The 17,644-nt window shown below is 37.1% G+C and overlaps 2 protein-coding genes across 6 annotated transcripts in view; both read right to left on the bottom strand.

Annotated features, from left to right (window-relative positions):
* cubn (cubilin (intrinsic factor-cobalamin receptor)) overlaps positions 1-1,945 on the bottom strand; it is a 130,872-nt gene extending 128,927 nt beyond the window's left edge. The window contains exons 1-4 of the mRNA XM_069191092.1: positions 1,625-1,945; positions 1,231-1,360; positions 713-808; positions 197-235 (exon numbers count right to left, since the gene is read on the bottom strand). Of these exons, the coding sequence (XP_069047193.1) occupies positions 197-235; positions 713-808; positions 1,231-1,360; positions 1,625-1,743 (384 nt within the window). The 5' untranslated portion in view covers positions 1,744-1,945. The remainder of the gene's footprint in view (positions 1-196; positions 236-712; positions 809-1,230; positions 1,361-1,624) is intronic.
* A 688-nt stretch (positions 1,946-2,633) lies between these two features.
* trdmt1 (tRNA aspartic acid methyltransferase 1) overlaps positions 2,634-17,644 on the bottom strand; it is a 39,716-nt gene continuing 24,705 nt past the window's right edge. For 4 of the 5 annotated variants that reach the window (XM_006634335.3, XM_015354477.2, XM_069191091.1 and 1 more), the window contains 6 exons: positions 17,061-17,130; positions 11,211-11,294; positions 8,527-8,837; positions 8,043-8,100; positions 6,558-6,687; positions 2,634-3,048 (listed from right to left, as the gene is read on the bottom strand). In XM_006634335.3, coding sequence (XP_006634398.2) covers positions 2,948-3,048; positions 6,558-6,687; positions 8,043-8,100; positions 8,527-8,837; positions 11,211-11,294; positions 17,061-17,130 — 754 coding nt within the window. In that variant the 3' untranslated portion in view covers positions 2,634-2,947. Of the gene's footprint in view, positions 3,049-6,557; positions 6,688-8,042; positions 8,101-8,526; positions 8,838-11,210; positions 11,295-17,060; positions 17,131-17,644 lie in introns of those variants that run through there. The other variant, XM_015354478.2, reaches the window with a different exon arrangement.

Raw genomic sequence — 17,644 nt, 5'->3', positions numbered from 1 at the left:
GAGATTGTGCATCATTCCCCTCATAGACCCTGGACAAGCATTTGTGAGTTCACAGCTCTCTGAGCCCTCATTCAGCTCATTCTGTAACAGATCAATAGAGCTCAATTTTAATGAGTTTCTTTTGATGTTCAGCACATTATTATAAGTAACTGTCCACATGTATTTTCTCAAAATGACAATAAAAATACTATATTACCTGTTCTATATTTTGAACCTTTCCTTCCAATGTCGTCATCTGGAATTAACGTTGAGGACATTAATGAATTAAGTACAGATTAAAGTGTTTCTTCATATAAACTGTTCATCATATACAAAAATTTACACAAAAACAGATACACCGATCCCATTTCTTTTGCAGAAGCACTTTCTCTTTGATATCCTTAAGGAATCCTGTAACCAACTTCCAAAAGGGACCATTATGTTGTACTAGAAAGGTATTGTCTACTTTAGTTAGTGTCAAAAATCCATTCTGTCTGATGTCAGGAGTTTCACTATACGTATTACAAAACTCTCTTAAAGACATACATACTGTAGTGTATGAAACTTCTTTTCAAAAATAAATGGGCATCTAACATAAATAGACGAATCATAGGAGACATTCACAATTTAAAAAGTTAGCAATTGTTTTAATTTTATGTTAAATCTTGACATTTGTTGGAAAAAACTTCAAGTAGTGTTTCTGTCCATAGGGCTTTATTCCAGCTTCACATACCCTTGTACGCAACTGGTTGATCTGGTCTGTGACATTCTGAGATGTTCCTCCTCCATTTGCCTTAATAAATGTAATGTCGTCTTTGTTTTTCTTTATCTGTAATTTAGATGATAGTTCCATGTTTCCAGTTTAAAGAAAGAGAAATTGAACATGTTTATCCTTCACTTTCTTTTGGCATGCATGTATGTTTCAGCTTAAATAATATCTTCTTTTCGAGTTGGTATAAACTAATTGAAACACATTGTTAAGAACTTCATACTTCCTTAACATTAATCTTGTTAATCATGCCATTAACCAAGGCAAATGTAAGTTTATTTAGTGAAAATGGAAACTATAGAATAATCAATACAACAATTGACGCACAAGATATTGGATTAAACAAAAAATTAGCATTCATGTGAAAACTAAGAATTAAAATATAAAAATGCTGCTATAGGAGAAATTAAGAGTTACAGAATGAACCCATAACTGAACGTGGAAAAATATCTGTTATGTTACAGCACTTATTCTCAGTTTACCTGATCTATAAGTTGACTCAGGTTTTCTTCTCCAATTTTTACACTTCCTTGGTTACCTGGCTGAAATATGATGTATTTATAATCTCCAGTTTTAAATATTAAGTTTCCTTCCGATGATGTCATGCGAGGCCTTTTAAACACAGAAATACAGTAAATAATACATTCCACACCTGACAAAGGCTCCACAGCCAAAATATTGTGTCTCTTTTCTTTTCAGTATGGAATGAACCCTTTACCTTTCCTTTAGAAATATCTGGTAGGATTTATAGTTTTGTCTTTAACCATAAATGTAATACAAAACAGAACAATCTCTGAAGCAGGTACTGGAAAGTTAAGAAAATATAAAAAAACTACCGTCATGTTACCATCTCTATAGAAACGCAGTGGTACTCACTGATCTTTGGATATGTCTCTCTTTTGCTTACTGCCCCCATACTGTTCAGAACTGCATTTTATTCCTGCAATGATGAGGAAGATGACCAGCAGCCAGGGGAGCTGACCAGCACAAGCCATGTGTGCTGACACTGACAACCTGCTCCTACTGTCTCACAAGGAGCAAGAGTTAAAAATTTATACCACACTCCTCAACGCTGTACTGTTTTAACTCAGGAGGATGCACTTTGCTCTGTTCTGAATGTAGATTACACCTCCTGGAAGTCTGAGAGCCAATTATATGGTCCAGAAAAGTGCATCACTTGATGTTTTTCAACTTTAAACCTAAAGTCTTTCTGCTTCATTTTATTATTTTGTGAGTACGTGAAAGAATCACATGCTGTAATAGATATTTAACCAGAGTGGTGACAGCCTGACCTTTTTTGCTGATCTGGACAAAGTGAATAAACCCTTTCTCGTTTCACTGATATGATAATCCAAATAATGTTTTAAAAATTATTTTAAAATTATGTATTATGGATTTTTAAGAGTATACTAAGGATTCAAATTTCATCAAGCTTTATTGAAGTTACACTAAATTCAGTTCTTCTGAAATTACAGTACATCATTTTTGTGAAAACAAAAAAAAAAACTTTTGAAAGTGTGAAAGTAAACTCATTACCAAAATTCTTTACAAGGACCAACACAGTAAAAACTAAAACTAGTATACATTGTACACAAAAACTCTAGAAAACACCAAAAACAACTTTAATATGATATTGCTTCTGTAGAGGTTTAAACTCTTTTTTAAGCATCTCCCATGTCTTTTACCTCCTATACCAGCAACCTTGACACTCCAAATTATTTGGAATATCCCATTTCTTTTGTAAGCATACTTACTACAGAGATGCATGTATTTACCTTGAGTCCTTAGTGCCACAAAAAAATAAAATTAACACAAAAGTAAATGTTTGAGAATTTGGCATGTTAAAATACAACAAAACAATTACAATGACATCGTGACCATCATGACAACTTTATGATTTTTTTATTAAAACAAATTATGGCAATACATTTAGAAAATAAAAAAGGAAAGTTTAAAGTCAAATTTCCATTCCAAACTGATGTTAGATTGACAGCTACTTGTGCACCACTCAAACCAAAATGGATAAATTTGTCAGCAAAGCAGGATTGCTCTAAATGTTATCTCCTGGTTTGTGCTGTATATGTCAGATTGCTGGACATTAGTCTTCTTTTAACCCAGTGAGTGTTTCAAATGTCTCTACAGGAGGCTGCATTTCAGATGTGAAGGACTGGGTAGTTCATTAAGATGTCTCCTCAGTGGCTATGCAAACATCAGGTGAATGAGTCTGGAGACCACGTGTATATTAAGGCTGTTTCCCAAGAGCCTATATTGTTTTTTGGTGGTTATTTTCTCAGGGAATCCTGGAAAAAAAAAGAAGGTAAAGATGGAACAATTGGACTTCATTTAAGAAGGTGCTTCTCAAAAAATAAGGTCACAATAAGGCTGCTTAATACAAAATGATTTGTATAACATCTATACACTAAATAACATGATAAAGGTCACTTCCCTTCAAATCTGGGTTTCTCCTCGTACAATTTGTAAGCAAGAGAACATCTAAATGTGTGTACACACTATCAAACCAAAGCGGCAGAATTGGAGAGATGAAGAAAACTAGACATAACAGCTAAATGTAATTCAATGTTCATTATCTGCATCTCAAAAAAAATCTGTCTTTCCAGCCCTACAATTGTGACCTGTTGTTACAGCAACTTTAAGACCTAAACCACATCTTTCCTCTAAGTTTAAATATATATGCTGTATATACTGTGCCTATAGAAAACTTTCCAAACTAATTATGTGGCCTAACAGACTAAAATCAAGATGCATTAAAAAATATTTTACCTTAATTTAGACATTTAATACACAAACTCCAAGTAAAAACTAAATGGATTCTGAAAAAACTTACAATGAAAATCTAGAAAAGGTAGTTGATAATACAGATTTTCCCAGTATTACTTAAGGAAGTTCATATACCCCTAGAAACATAGAATTAGAGGAATACCCACGGATTAGAAAATCACAAATTTAACACCAATCCAGGAGAAAGGGGACAGAACTGAACTTAGCATGCAGCCTAACCACATTCTTATGCGTTGTTGCAGAGTTAATATTTAATATTTGGAGTCCTGTGGAACTGAACCATTAATTCAGTTTAAAGAACATTACTCTTTAAACCAGGAGAACATTAACTCCATTCACAAGGTATTAAAGGGAAAATCCAAAGATTTCGTCTTACTGATTTACAGAAACATGCTCTATTTTCATTTTATTCTGTACTACATTTTTACAAATAACATCAGATGATCCGACATACTGTGAAAAAAGAGAAAAAAGAAAATAAACACTTACATTTCAACATTGACCCTAAGATATTAACAAAATATCACTTTGAGATTAATGTAATGCATTAAGTCATATGTACATACCGGTCTGTAGTGAAGAACTGCAACTGCAAGTATATACAGCAACTTAACTACTCAAATCCTACATGGAGTTTGCAAAATAGTATGTAATAACATTTACAACATCAGACTTCAGACACAATCAAACAGGCCACAAAGAAATCTAGTACAAAATCAATGTGTGCACCTTTTCAGTGTTTTTCAATTAGTTAATGAATTTGAACTAAAGAAATTTATTATTAAGACAAAATCAACCACCTGTCCGCTAGACCCCATCCCCACCCAACTAGTTAAAGATTCCCTCGAAGTACTGGTGGGACCTATAATTAGTATGATGAACACGTCCCTTGCATCAGGCGTTGTACCTGACCAATTTATGGTAGCGGTTGTTAGACCGCTGCTTAAGAAACCAAATTTGGATCCACAAGTTCTCAAGAACTACAGACCTATCTCAAATGTTCAATTTTTATCTAAAATTCTTGAGAGAATAGTTGCAGCCAAACTTCAGTCTTATCTGGATTCAGGTAATATACTTCAGAAATTCCAATCTGGTTTCCGCCCAGGCCACAGCACTGAAACTGCATTAACGGAGTTGTAAATGATATTCTGTTAGCGACTGATGCAGGGAATGCAACAGTGCTTGTGCTCCTAGATCTCAGTGCTGCCTTCAACACAGTTGACTATTGTATTTTGTTACACAGGCCTGAGTCTGAGGTTGGCCTATATGTAACCGTTCTTAACTGGTTTACCTCCTCTTTAACTAACCATTTTCACCATGTTCAAATATCTTATATTTGTACTGCTTCGTCACTGTCACCAGTCAAATTTGGGGTACCACAGGAATCAGTACTCGGACCAGCATAAGCATTAATTAATGCTTATTAATGCATACAGTTTTGTTGTCTGTACATGTCTCTCTGTACATGTTGCCACTAGGCAGAATAATACAAAAGCATAATATTAACATTCATTCCTATGCTGATGATACTCAAATATACATTTCATTTACACCTAATGACAACTCATCAATTGTCACTTTAGGTAACAAGTAAAAGTTAAGTAAAGTCTTCAATGTGTGAAAACTTTTTGTCACTCAACTAAGGTTCTGTTGTTTGGAGGTAACAGTGCGGATAGGACTGCTATAACCTCAGCACTCAACACTTGAGGGTTTAAAATTTTGCCTCAAAATTCAGCACGTAACTTAGGCGTCATCTTAGACACAAGGCTCTCATTTAACTCACGTTAATGCAGAATCGAATGCATGCTTCCTACAGTTAAGAAATATTGCAAAAATAAGGTATTTTCTCTCCACTCAAAACAGAGAAACTAATACATGCTTTTGTTTATAGCAGATTAGATTACTGTAATGCCCTACTATAGGGAGCACCTATCGCACTTTTAAAACCTTACAGTGAATTCAAAAACGCGGCAGCTAGAATTGTTACTAGGAGTAAGAAGTACGAGCACATATACACCTATACGTAGCTCTCTAAATTGGCTTCCTGTTAGGTACAGGGCAGACTTCAAAATTATTTTACTTATAAGGCTCTCAGAGGTCAGGCACCTGTCTATTTAATGGAGCTTATTAATGCATACAATCCAAGTCGCCCACTTACTGTAGATCACAGAACGCAGGTCTTCGTCTTATTCCACATATTCATAGAAAAACATCTGGCGGTAAAGCCTTAAGCTACAAGGCCCCTGGTTTATGGAATAGTCCGCCAGCCTACATATGGGATGCAGAGTCAATCTCAGGATTTAAATCCAGACTGAAACTCTATAACTTTAGCCTAGTCTACTCAGACCTTACATCATACAGTAGCTCACTGTAACTATGGCTTCTGGTACTGCTGTACATGATATTGTGTGTCTCAGTGTTGGCCTTCCAGGTAGATACACGTGTTCCAACCAAACTATCCTGTTCTCCCCCCCACATGTCTGGATGGTGCCTGAGCTGGGCACCATCTGAGTTGGATGCTGCATCACTGCCATGAATCCAAGAGGGACATCGCTAATACAGCTATCATTTAGGAGGATTTGCATGGAGTACTGGCACACAGAAGGACATGATGGAAGACTTAAAACAAGTGAGCAGAGATGGTGCAAGAGCAAAATTAATGTACTGTGCAGCCCCGCAACAACCTCACCCAGTGAGGTGGGACTAGGGTCTGTGATAGGAAGACACTGTAAAATCCTATTGAGCAGACAGGACACTCTTTTACCCCTGGCCTTCAATCTGTACTTTCAATGCCATGATAAGCACTGTTAAATTCTTAACAGATAAAAAAAATCAGTTACCAATAGGAATTAAAAGCAGATTTAATATTATTTGAACTGAAATATTTTAATATTTTAAAATATGTTAAGAATAAAAACAAAAAAGGAACAGTTAAAATTCAAGTACAGACTGGAAAACATGTAAAGCCCTTCAATAAAATTATCAATATTTAATTTGACTGAAAACATACCAAACTCTGCAGGAAAGCCCAAAAGGTTGGCAATTTCCCGAGGAGTGAAGTAACGCAGTTTTAACTTCAACAGTTGATTCAGCTTCTCTTCATCTGACAACAAATGCAGGGACTTGAAGACATCCTCTAACTGAGAATATAGAAAAAATATTTAACTTTTCTCAATTTTTTAAAAGATCACTTTATAATTAACTTATTATTGGAATAATGACAGTATGGCTGTTGGAAAAATTCAATTTAACTATCTGCTTCCTAGTCCTATCTAAAAGACAGTTTATGATAATAAGGTTAATGATAACAGTCAACAACTGATAATCTATTTGAAGATCGATAGTCTGATGACTGTTAGAACTGTGTGATTTATTTCTTATTTTTTTATTATTCCTTCACAAGTTAGTTTGTCAAAAATGTTCAATTTCCTTCAATGTAAAATTATTATTTTTACTGATAGTAGTACAATAGTACATACCGATGAGCTTATTTGTGTAATATGTTCCTTAACACAAACTGTTGACGTATAAATGCATGACTTAACCACATTTGCACAATAAAGACATGACAGTTTCATAATCATAGAAACTGAGTTTCACTGCTAGGTCAACAATGTATTTTATGCAAATTTGCATTATTAATGCAGCATTTTAACTGCAATAACATTAGTTATAGCATTTTATCTTTAACTAGCCAGCAGCCATATCACCCTGCAACTCACAACTGGCAGCCACTGAAACTAAGCAGGTGCGAGCAAGGTCAGTACCTGGATGTGAGACCTCCTGGGAAAAACTAATTGTTGCTGCTGGAAGTGGTGTTAGTGGGGGCAGCAGAAGGGCGCTCACCCTGCGGTCTATGTGGGTCCTAATGCCCCAGTATAGTGACGGGGACACTATACTGTAAACAGGCGCCGTCCTTTGGATGAGACGTAAAACCGAGGTCCTGACTCTCTGTGGTCATTAAAAATCCCAGGGCGTTTCTCGTAAAGAGTAGGGGTGTAACCCCGGCGTCCTGGCCAAAATTTCCCATTGGCCCTTATCAATCATGGCCTCCTAATAATCCCTGTCTATGAATTGACTTCATTACTCTGCTCTCCTCCCCACTAATAGCTGATGTGTGGTGAGCGTTCTGGCGAACTATGGCTGCCGTCGCATCATCCAGGTGGATGCTACACATTGGTGGTGGTGGAGGGGAGTCCCCATTACCTGTAAAGCACTTTGAGTGGAGTGTCCAGAAAAGCGCTATATAAGTGTAAGCAATTATTATTATTATTATTATTATTATTATTATTATTTTTAAGGAAAATCATTGCACTTTATCTTGCTTAATCATAAAAACACTATTTTAACATTTTTTAACACATTATTCCTTATTTTATTATATAATTATATAATTTATCAGTCAGTTATATTAATGTTCTAAATGTTATAACAATTTTTTTTTGTGGTTGTGGTTTTAGTTGATTGTATTAGTTTGCAACAAAAAAGCCTGCACCTGCGTGTTCAAACATGTTTGTAAAACAGAGCCAGTGCCTTCTACATAGTATCCATACCTGGAAAAAAAAATAAAAACACCACAGCTTAGATGCTTAAAATAATAATAATAATAATGTACCGTGTCATTCTACAATCCAAAAAGCAGTCAACTTCATAGAGTCAAACACAGAATCTAAGGTCTCCCGGTCACCTGACATGGGCTGACATTTATATCTGAAAACACCAGATTTACTAGTTGGAGTGGGAAGTGTAAATCAGTCAAAATGTATCAGACATTAAGAAAATGAGCAAAAAATTAAGTAAAAGGACACAATGATCTAAAAAAGTAAAGTTAAACAACCTAGGAAAAACAGTATTTTTCAAAGAAACAGGCTAAAAAACATCAAAGGAAAACATTTCAATATTTCAAACTGATAAATGTAAGATTGTTTTGCATTCATCCTTTTTTCAAATGCACCACAGCAAAACTCCAAAGGCCATACCCCTTAGTGAAGCATACTGATCTCCTACAGGTGGGTTTCACAATGTCCAGAAGCATGGAGTAGCGTAGCAAGGTCTTTGGCGGAAGAAGGTACTGGGTCAAGTCCTTTGGCTCCTCCTCCAGGTAGTTTTGGAGCCTCCGTACTGACACATCACTGTCCTGGGACTTCTTCCTTTCCAGGTCTTTGGCAGTTTCCAGCTTATAAACAACAGCCTGCTCTCCCCCTGTCTTATGACCAGGCTCACTACTGGCAGAACACTCCTTGTAAGAACTGACGTTTGTAGAACCAGAGCTAGGGAAATCCACCATAATCTGTGACAGAAGTAAAACTTTTTTTTAGATCCAGCTCCCACTTATAGCCACCAGTCTACAAGCAAGGCTGACTATAACTTTCACACCTCACTAATCTGTAGTTTTTTAAAAGAACATAAACTCAATCTATAGAACATAAATTATATGATAAAAAGTTGTGACGTAAATTGAATGCACTCCGCATATACAGTGCTTTACCATAGTATCCAGAACCTTATTATGGTGTCCCAATATGCAAAATTACAAAATGATGCAAATGCACTTTAATATTTTATTAAACATTTTATTTAAAAAATGTTCAACCTGATGAGTTCTAAGGAGAAAAGTCAGTTAAAAGTTAAGAGGAAAAAAATAAATTTTCTTTGAGTTTTTAGACCTCTGAACTCAATATATGGTGGAAGTATCTTTGGAAGCAATTTAAGGCACAACACTGTTTGTGTAAATCTCTACAAACTTTGCACACCAGCTTGGTGTAATTTTTGCCAATTCTTCTTGACATTCACTTTACTCTCTTATTCTTATACCACTCAAGTGTAGCTCAAGCTCAGGCCTCATGCTTTATGGGCCATTGCTCTGCTGAAACGTAAATTTTTTCAACATTTTTCAGTTTTTAGGTGGCTAGAATAGGTTTCTCTCTAGTACACAGTAGATTTGCTGTTGACTTTGAGATGTGCTGTGCTGGCCACAGTACCCTTTTGTCATATTTTTGCAAGATCACTCAGGTGCTTTATTTTTTATAAAGGATTATTTTCTACTCTACCACACAGATACACTTTCTATTTCATGATGACTGAGTAGACTGTGCTAATACGGATGCTCAGAGAAATATTTCTTCCTACCCCTTTCCTGATTTGTGCTTTTCAATTACTTTGTTCCTGATTCACTTTGAAAGCTTCACGGTTGAGTCTATGCTTGAAATTCACTACCTGAGCAAAAAACCTCACAGAGAAAAGCGTTGATATTCTGAAATAATGAGAACCACTAAACACTACTGCACACAGAGGTCTCTGATTGTGTGGCTCATCAAGGTATCTTCGTACACCTACAGTACCTACAGAAAGTCTATACCCCATTTTAAAGTTTTCACATTTATCTACACATCCTGCCATACAACTTCCAATTGAAATTTTTTTTTGAATTTTCTAGAAAAGTAATTAAAATGAAAACTGAAATAGCTCTCTTGGATAAGTGTCCACACACTTGTAATACCAGACCTAAGTTAGCTGAGGTGTAACCAATTGCCTTCAAAATCACACACCACGTTAACTAGCTTCAACCAGTGTTAAACTGCATTGATTCATATGGTCTTAGGATAAATTCAGCATGGGTATGTTCTCAGATCTGGAGGCTGTATTTCAATGCAAAACCTCAATCATCTGCACCAAGGAACCTTGAACCTTGAACTCTGGAAGAAAGTTGCGGAAAAGTACAAATCAGCAGATGGGTATAGAAAACGCCTTGAATGTTGGAGAACAGTCAAGATGATTAAGAAGTGAAAGGTGTACACAACCACCAAGACCCCGCCGTCTATCCAAAATGGATGACCAAGCAAGATCAGATCAGAGAGTCTACCAAGGGCCAGTAGTAAGTTTGCAATGATGGGGATGTTTATCAATGGCAGGGTCTGGGGAAACTTGTCACGATAGAAAGGAAGATGAATGGAGCCAAATATTGAAGAATCTTTGAGCAAAACCTGATGCTTTGAGCAAGTAGTACTAGTAGGTTGTATATATAACAATTATTAATTGCTACTTCCAAGTGTAATGACTCCAAACTTTAAGTTGTCGACTGTAAGCAACAACATGTAAAAACTGTGCAAGGATCTGAAAACTTTTGCAAAGCACTGTACATAAACACTGAAAAGGACCAAGCTTATTTATTTAAAAACTTAAAATACGTAAGATTAGCAATTTCATATAAAGAAATGAAGTAATTAGCTTTAGAAAATGATGCAAATATATTTTGATGCATGACAATTTAATACATCTGTATATTTAATTTAATTTAACAACTCTCAAACTGAATTTAATAACTCTCTGACAACTGTAAATTAAACAGTTGATTCAAAGATAATTTGCATTATTTTGGTTAACACAGAAACTGTAGGCAATTTCATATGGCGGTAGTAGTTCAGGTGGGTTGCCGCGTCAGCATGTGTAGGCTGCAAAGGAACAAGTAATAGGTCTATTCCATGCTGAAAAAAAGAAGAAAAAGAACACATTTCGGCCATGGAGCCTTCTTCAGGTGGTCACATGAAGAAGGCTCCACGGCCGAAACGTTGTATTCTCTCTCTTCTATTTTTCAGTATGGAATAAACCTATTACAATTTAATATGGCACCACTTGACAGAGAAATAAAATTAAAATCTCCTACCTCCACAGTTGTTTCAAAGGAGAACAAATTTGGTGGTGCCTTAGCGATCAGAAAGTAGCGCAGCCTTGCATTCGGAATCCCAATCTATTAAAATTAAAACAGATAATCCCCATGTAGCATCAGAGTTAGGAATGAGTTAGTTAGGACTGATTTTCCCTAGAGGTATAATGGAATATCGCAAGTGTTTGTTCCAAAAGTTAAACATGTACAATGTACAGAGGAATACTGTTGTTTGTTTCAAATACAGTACATATGGGAAAGTACTTCATACATTTTTTTAACAGCAGAGATTACATAAAAAGACATTTGACAAACATCATTTAAAATTATAACTTTGTTATCATTGCTATTTCCGTATGTAACAAAGTACATTAGAAAGGAAATTGTTTTCAGAACTATTGTTACAATGATCATAAAAGCTACCATTTACACTTCTCAGGGCCTAAAAACTCCTTGGTAAATCATTAACAGTCATCATCAGTCCAGAAATAACAGGATAAGAATACCGGCAGGGAAGCAAGAGGAGTGGTATAGAGGGAGAAAAGAAAGCATGTCAGGCATGAGGACCTTATTCGGTTTAGCTTTATAAACTACATTCTAGCTATTTAAAACCTTGTTTAAGAGAGCTTGTTGTTCTTTTAGCAAAGTCTAACTTCATTTATGAGGAATTTCCAGGCTAAAGATGTTCTCTCCGGATTAGTGATGCACTTTTACAATATGGAAATATAGTAATACAGGAAGGGAGATTTAGCTTTGGATCGTATTTTGTTTTACTTAGGATTGAAGGAACCTTTGCCTGTTAGGAATTAACAATTAAGCCCTCAAGAACTGTTTTACTGTTTTGTGCATTCCCAGCTAGCCTAGGTTTCTTCAAGGTCTCTCAAGTGGAGGTGTAGCTGATGTATCCTAAACTTGATACAGCAACATGAAAGCAATCTAGATTATTAGGGATTTTGGTTAATTGCCCAAGACTGACCTAACTGCATAACTTCCTGACCTTGTTGACACCTTACTATATATAGCAACAAACTATTACTGACCAACCAAAAATGCATGTGTTTGTATGAAATCTTTACTCATCTTTAAAAATAAAAGCCTGAATAAAATGAATAAAAGTCCTTAGAAAAGTGAGAAAGAGGTGAGCTCTTAGATACTTCTGTCCTCCTTTCTTTGTAGTATAAAGAAATCTCCAGATGGATTTACCAGAGTTTTGCGTTTTTTTAGAAGAGTTTAACAGGACCCAGGTTTCTCTGTTGTTGGCCTGTTTAGGCATTATATTAACCCAGTAATGTGAGCTGTTTGGGTTTCTGGGGAACATCGTAATGTAGGCCTCTTGAGATGGCTTGCCTATAATTTGTCATCTAACGTTGTGCGTTGTCTAGCTGTGCTACAGTAAATAAATGTTTGTTCTAGTTTGACTCTTATTACTTTCTCACCAGAGCTGTACAAGAGGATAAAGAACTTTGGTGCTTCAAACTATATCCACCACTCAGGAACATTTTTGGCATATCTTTGATAAGTGCGGGTCACAATTATTTAATTATATAGCTATATATTTGTATGTTTAACCCCCCTCTTCTAACACTATCATGCTGATAGTGATAGCTGGTGAACAACATGTTCACCTTTTATAATTATCCTTACTACATCTAATTTTATATCAATATTAACACAATGACACTTTTTTTGTTTTCATCACACACACTTGTTGCAGTTGTTTACAACACCAACAAAAGGCTAAGAGTGTGTGGGTGTGAGATTTAAGCAAAAAAAAAATGAAATACTAGATAATTCAATTGAAAAATACTTTATTCATGCCCAGGGGCCAATTACTTAGAACTAAAAATATATAGATAATAGCAAATGGACCATATCAATGATTGAAAGCAACTGTGTGTAAATATTTAAGAAGGTATTAAAGTACTGTATATGCTCATTTGCAGAGGGCGCTCTACTCAATAGATGTCATATTGATCAAACTTTTTTACATTCATTGTTTGCAAGCCTGATGGTCTCTGGAACAAAGATAAACCTAAATTTACTTTTATTTGTCTTGCACTGAAGAAAAGCAAAAATATCTTCCTGAAGGTAAAACTGGTCAAAAATTGGTGAAGGATGAAAGATGGCACAGGGCTTCCTCAGGATCTGCTGGGCATAAAGCTGTGTCGGGGTCTTAAAGGCTCTCCATTAATTTTAGAACTGAGGATGACAACATTTAGAAAATGTTTTTTGACTTTCTGACTGAGTGAAGTGAAGCAATAGAAGAAGAAAAAGAAAAACATGGATGACTCAAAATGTCCTTCATTTTGACCAAAGCCATGGTTAATGCCCCCCCCCCCCCCTTTAACTTTGTAAAGCCAATGCTGTAATCCTATCTGTACTTGAGATTCAGGCTAAATTCAGACTAAAACTTGGGGGTGATATTTGATTCAGGCTTGGCATTCGACCCACATGTGCAAAATATTGTCAAAACATCATTCTTTCACCTCAGAAATATTGCCAGACTACATTCTATGCTATCTCTTAATGTTGTTGAAAAGCTAATCAACATATTTGTCTTCTCCTGAATTAACTACTAAAATGCTCTTCTCGTCAGGGTTTTAAAATCCACATTGAAACTAGATCCACATTGAACAAACACTTAAGTGTTCTGCCACATATTCCATCTGGACCTGCTGCTATAGATAGATCCCGTGAGGGAAATTGCAGTGCAACAGCAGCTTTACACAGCCACAGTGTAACGAATGATACAATAATAATAATTGTACAATACATACAATACAATCTGTACAGTGAGGGGTCACTAAAAGAGTGACTCACAGTCCGAACACACAAAGAACAAACTAGAACAGAACAGTACGCAGAAAAATTGTATCACACATATGAATAGAAATATAGATGTAAATATAGATATAGATATAAATATAAATGTATTGCACGGGTCCCTGGCATATATTGCACAAAAAACGGTTGGAAACGGGAAAAGAAAGAGAACAGATGTAGCAGTAGATGTGTAGATATGTTCAGTCCAGAAACAGGTCATTGTCAATGTTGCCTCTGCCCAGACGCAAGGTGCATGCGTTGTACAGTCTTATGGCAGAAGGCAAGAATGACCTCCTGTAGCGCTCCCTGTTGCACCGTGGATGAATCAGTCTATTGCTGAACGTGCTCTTGATTTCTACAAGCCTGTCATAGAGGGGATGGGAGATGTTGTCCATGATGGCCTCTAGTTTGGACACCATTCTCCTCTCAGCCACTACCTCCAAGGGGTCCAGGTCAGACCCAATGACAGACTTGCTCTCCTGATGAGCTTGCTCAGCCTTTTAGAATCCACTGCTCTAATCCCAGGGCCCCAGCATACCACTGCGTAGAAAATGGCACTCGCTACCACGGACTGATAGAACATATGTAGCATCTTACTACATACATTGAAGGACCTGAGCCTCCTCAAGAAATAAAGTCAGCTCTGTCCCTTCTTATAGATGGCCTTGATGTTCTTAGACCATTCCAGTCTATCGTCGATGTGGACTCCAAGGTACTTGTACGAGTCCACCATCTCCACGCGACTCCCATGGATGTAGACAGGAGTAGGTTTGAACTTTTTCCCCCTGAAATCTACCACCAGTTCCTTTGTCTTTGTTAAATTCAGTTCCAAGTGGTTCTCCCCACACCACTCCAAAAAGCTGCTGACAAGTCCCCTGTACTCCTCCTCCTGCCCACCCTTGATACATCCCACAATTACAAAGTCATCTGAGAACTTCTGCAGGTGGCATGACTTTGAGTTGTACTTAAAGTCCGAAGTATTGAAGGTGAAGAGGAATGGAGAAAGAACTGTCCCTTGAGGTGCCCCTGTGTTACTCACTACCTGTTCAGACACACAGTTCTGAAGTCACACAGACTGTGGTCTGCCTGTCAGGTAGTCAGTGATCCACAAGGTCATGGAGGCATTGACTTGCATCTCCTCCAGCTTCATCCTTAGAAGTAAGGGGTGGATGGTATTGAAGGCACTGGAGAAGTCGAAAAACATGATCCTTACAGTGTTGCCAGCCCTGTCCAGGTGTGAGTAGGCCCTTTGCAGCATGTAGATGATCGCATCCTCCACACCAATACTGGGCTGGTAGGCGAACTGTAGGGTGTCCAGTGATGAGCTAACCAGGGGTCTCAGGTGGGATAAGACCAGCCTCTCCAGTGTCTTCATGATGTGACAAGTCAGTGCAACTGTTGAGGACAGAGGGGCACCCTTTCTTTGGTACCGGGACCAGGCATGATGTCTTCCAGAGCACAGGGACTCTCTCCAAGCGCAGGCTCAGGTTGAACAGTCGCTGAAGCACTCTGCTCAGCTGATCAGCACAGGCCCTCAGAACTCTGGGACAGATGTTATCTGGTCCTGTGGCCTTACCCTGGTGCAGCCTCTGGTGCTCCTTCTTCACCTGGTCAGCCGTGATGGTCAGCCTGGTCTTTGTTGACCTGAATCTTTTTAAAACAGTCTGAGACTGTACAAGTTGATATTTACAGTGTTTTTCCTGGATTAAGTAACTGTTGGAAATCACTGAGTTGAGTTAAAATATATTTTTTACTCATTTCAAAAAGTATTCTTTTTCCTCTAAGCATGTATGGTCTATCTGCTAATTCCATCTACTAGGAATTTGAATTAGAATTTGTGGCCCTCCTAGATTTTCACTGAGGCCACTGTTTTATTGTCCTGCCAAGCTGTTCAGATTGTCTTGTTTTAAATACTCCTCTATGTTATTTTAGCTTGCTGAATTGCAAGCAAACTTATTTTATTTATTTTACTTAATTTACTTGTTTTCTTTCCTTGAGTAAATAACCACAGTGGAATAACCTCTTCTCTTATATTTTTCAGAATGCTCTGAGCCCTTTTGTGACCAAGGCTTATTATTCAGATAAAAAGTGATGGTATTATAGAGGGAATTTCTTTATCAACACAGAATGTAAGAATGAAGAAATTCTACTCAACTTGCTCATTGAGTTCCGAGCATGATGTCATAAGAGAATCTCATTTGATGCAGTCAAATGACTAGCTGCTTGGGTAAGCAGGATGCTATTATGGTCAGTAGCACCAAGGCCAGGGATAGAGAATAATCAATCTGTTATGTGATATGGCAAAGCAATGCTAAAAATCACCTAAAATAAACTCATGGGCATCAGCAGAGATGGAATCCAATTTTTTAATAACACTGTATGTATTCAGCTGTCTTTTGTGTATTGGAACAAGGATGGATATTATTAAACAAGTCCTGGTCAGTGACCTGTTGTTTAGCCATGTCTCTATAAAAGTAAGGATAGATTTAACCCTGTACCCTTTTAGATAATTGTTGTTTGCTTGCAGTTGTCCAGTTTGTTCTGCAATGAGTGTATATTTCCTAATATCACGGACGGTAGAGGCCTCCTTTTAATTTATCATTTCAGTTTTTGCCTTTCCTCTTTTCTTTTTAGTTCTATCTTTGGTGCTTTGACTGTCCAAGTGAGTTGCAAGCCGACACATTTCCAAAGGTCTATTTCAGTCTGGATAAACCATGCACGCTCCACTGTATTGAACACTTAGAATGAATTCCCTGTTCATTGAAGGTGAACCCTGACTTTTTACTCCCATGTTATCCAAACAAGCAGTGAATACAGAATCCAGTACATGGTGCTCTCATGAAAGAAAAAAAAAAGTTTTAAAACAGTCAATTTGTAGGACCAATAAACAACATCACTAATGTGAAAAATAAAAACAAACAATAATAAAAGGGGTGGGGGGGGAGTAAACAATTTGCACTTGCAGCCAAGAGGTCTTCGTGATTAACAACCTGGAAACAGAAGTAGGATAAGACCTCCCATACTTACACATGTTGGAGAGACCAGAAACTCTTGATATGTGTACTTGCACTCTTCTAATGTCCTCACAAGCACATTTCTATAAATAATAAGATACAATGAGGCAAAGAAAGAATTTAGGTAAAAAAGTAATGTTCTTCTGTTTCTTTAAACACCAAGATCATTTAGCTGTCAAAGCCAAAAAAGGCCATTTCAGTTGTTCACGGAACCATTTTCTATCATAAGTTCCTTCATGGTTTTAAGTTCATATCTAAACCTATTTTACACAGCAGAATCAAGTGTGACAAGAAAAGATTAGATCACCTTATTGGCCATATACAATTTACTGTATAAGAATTTGTCTTTTCGCATACGCCAACTTGCTCTCCATGAGATACACAGACAGGGAGAGAAGCTTGGGGTCAGAGCGCAGGGGGAGCCATTTATACAGCGCCCCTGGTGGAGTTGGGGTAAAGAGCTTTGCTCAGGGGCCTAACGGAGTAGGATTCCTCTGCCGGCCGCGGGATACGAACCAGCAAACTTCAAGCCAGTGAGCAGTGAGCCTCAATCATTGCCTGAGAGGAGCCAGCTGTTAGACCTTAAAATCATGATAT

This window comes from Lepisosteus oculatus, chromosome 6 (genome assembly GCF_040954835.1).
Source record: "Lepisosteus oculatus isolate fLepOcu1 chromosome 6, fLepOcu1.hap2, whole genome shotgun sequence".
NCBI classification, from domain to species: domain Eukaryota; kingdom Metazoa; phylum Chordata; class Actinopteri; order Semionotiformes; family Lepisosteidae; genus Lepisosteus; species Lepisosteus oculatus.
Note: the sequence above shows the minus strand (reverse complement) of the source record. Positions and strands in the feature narration are given on the sequence as shown.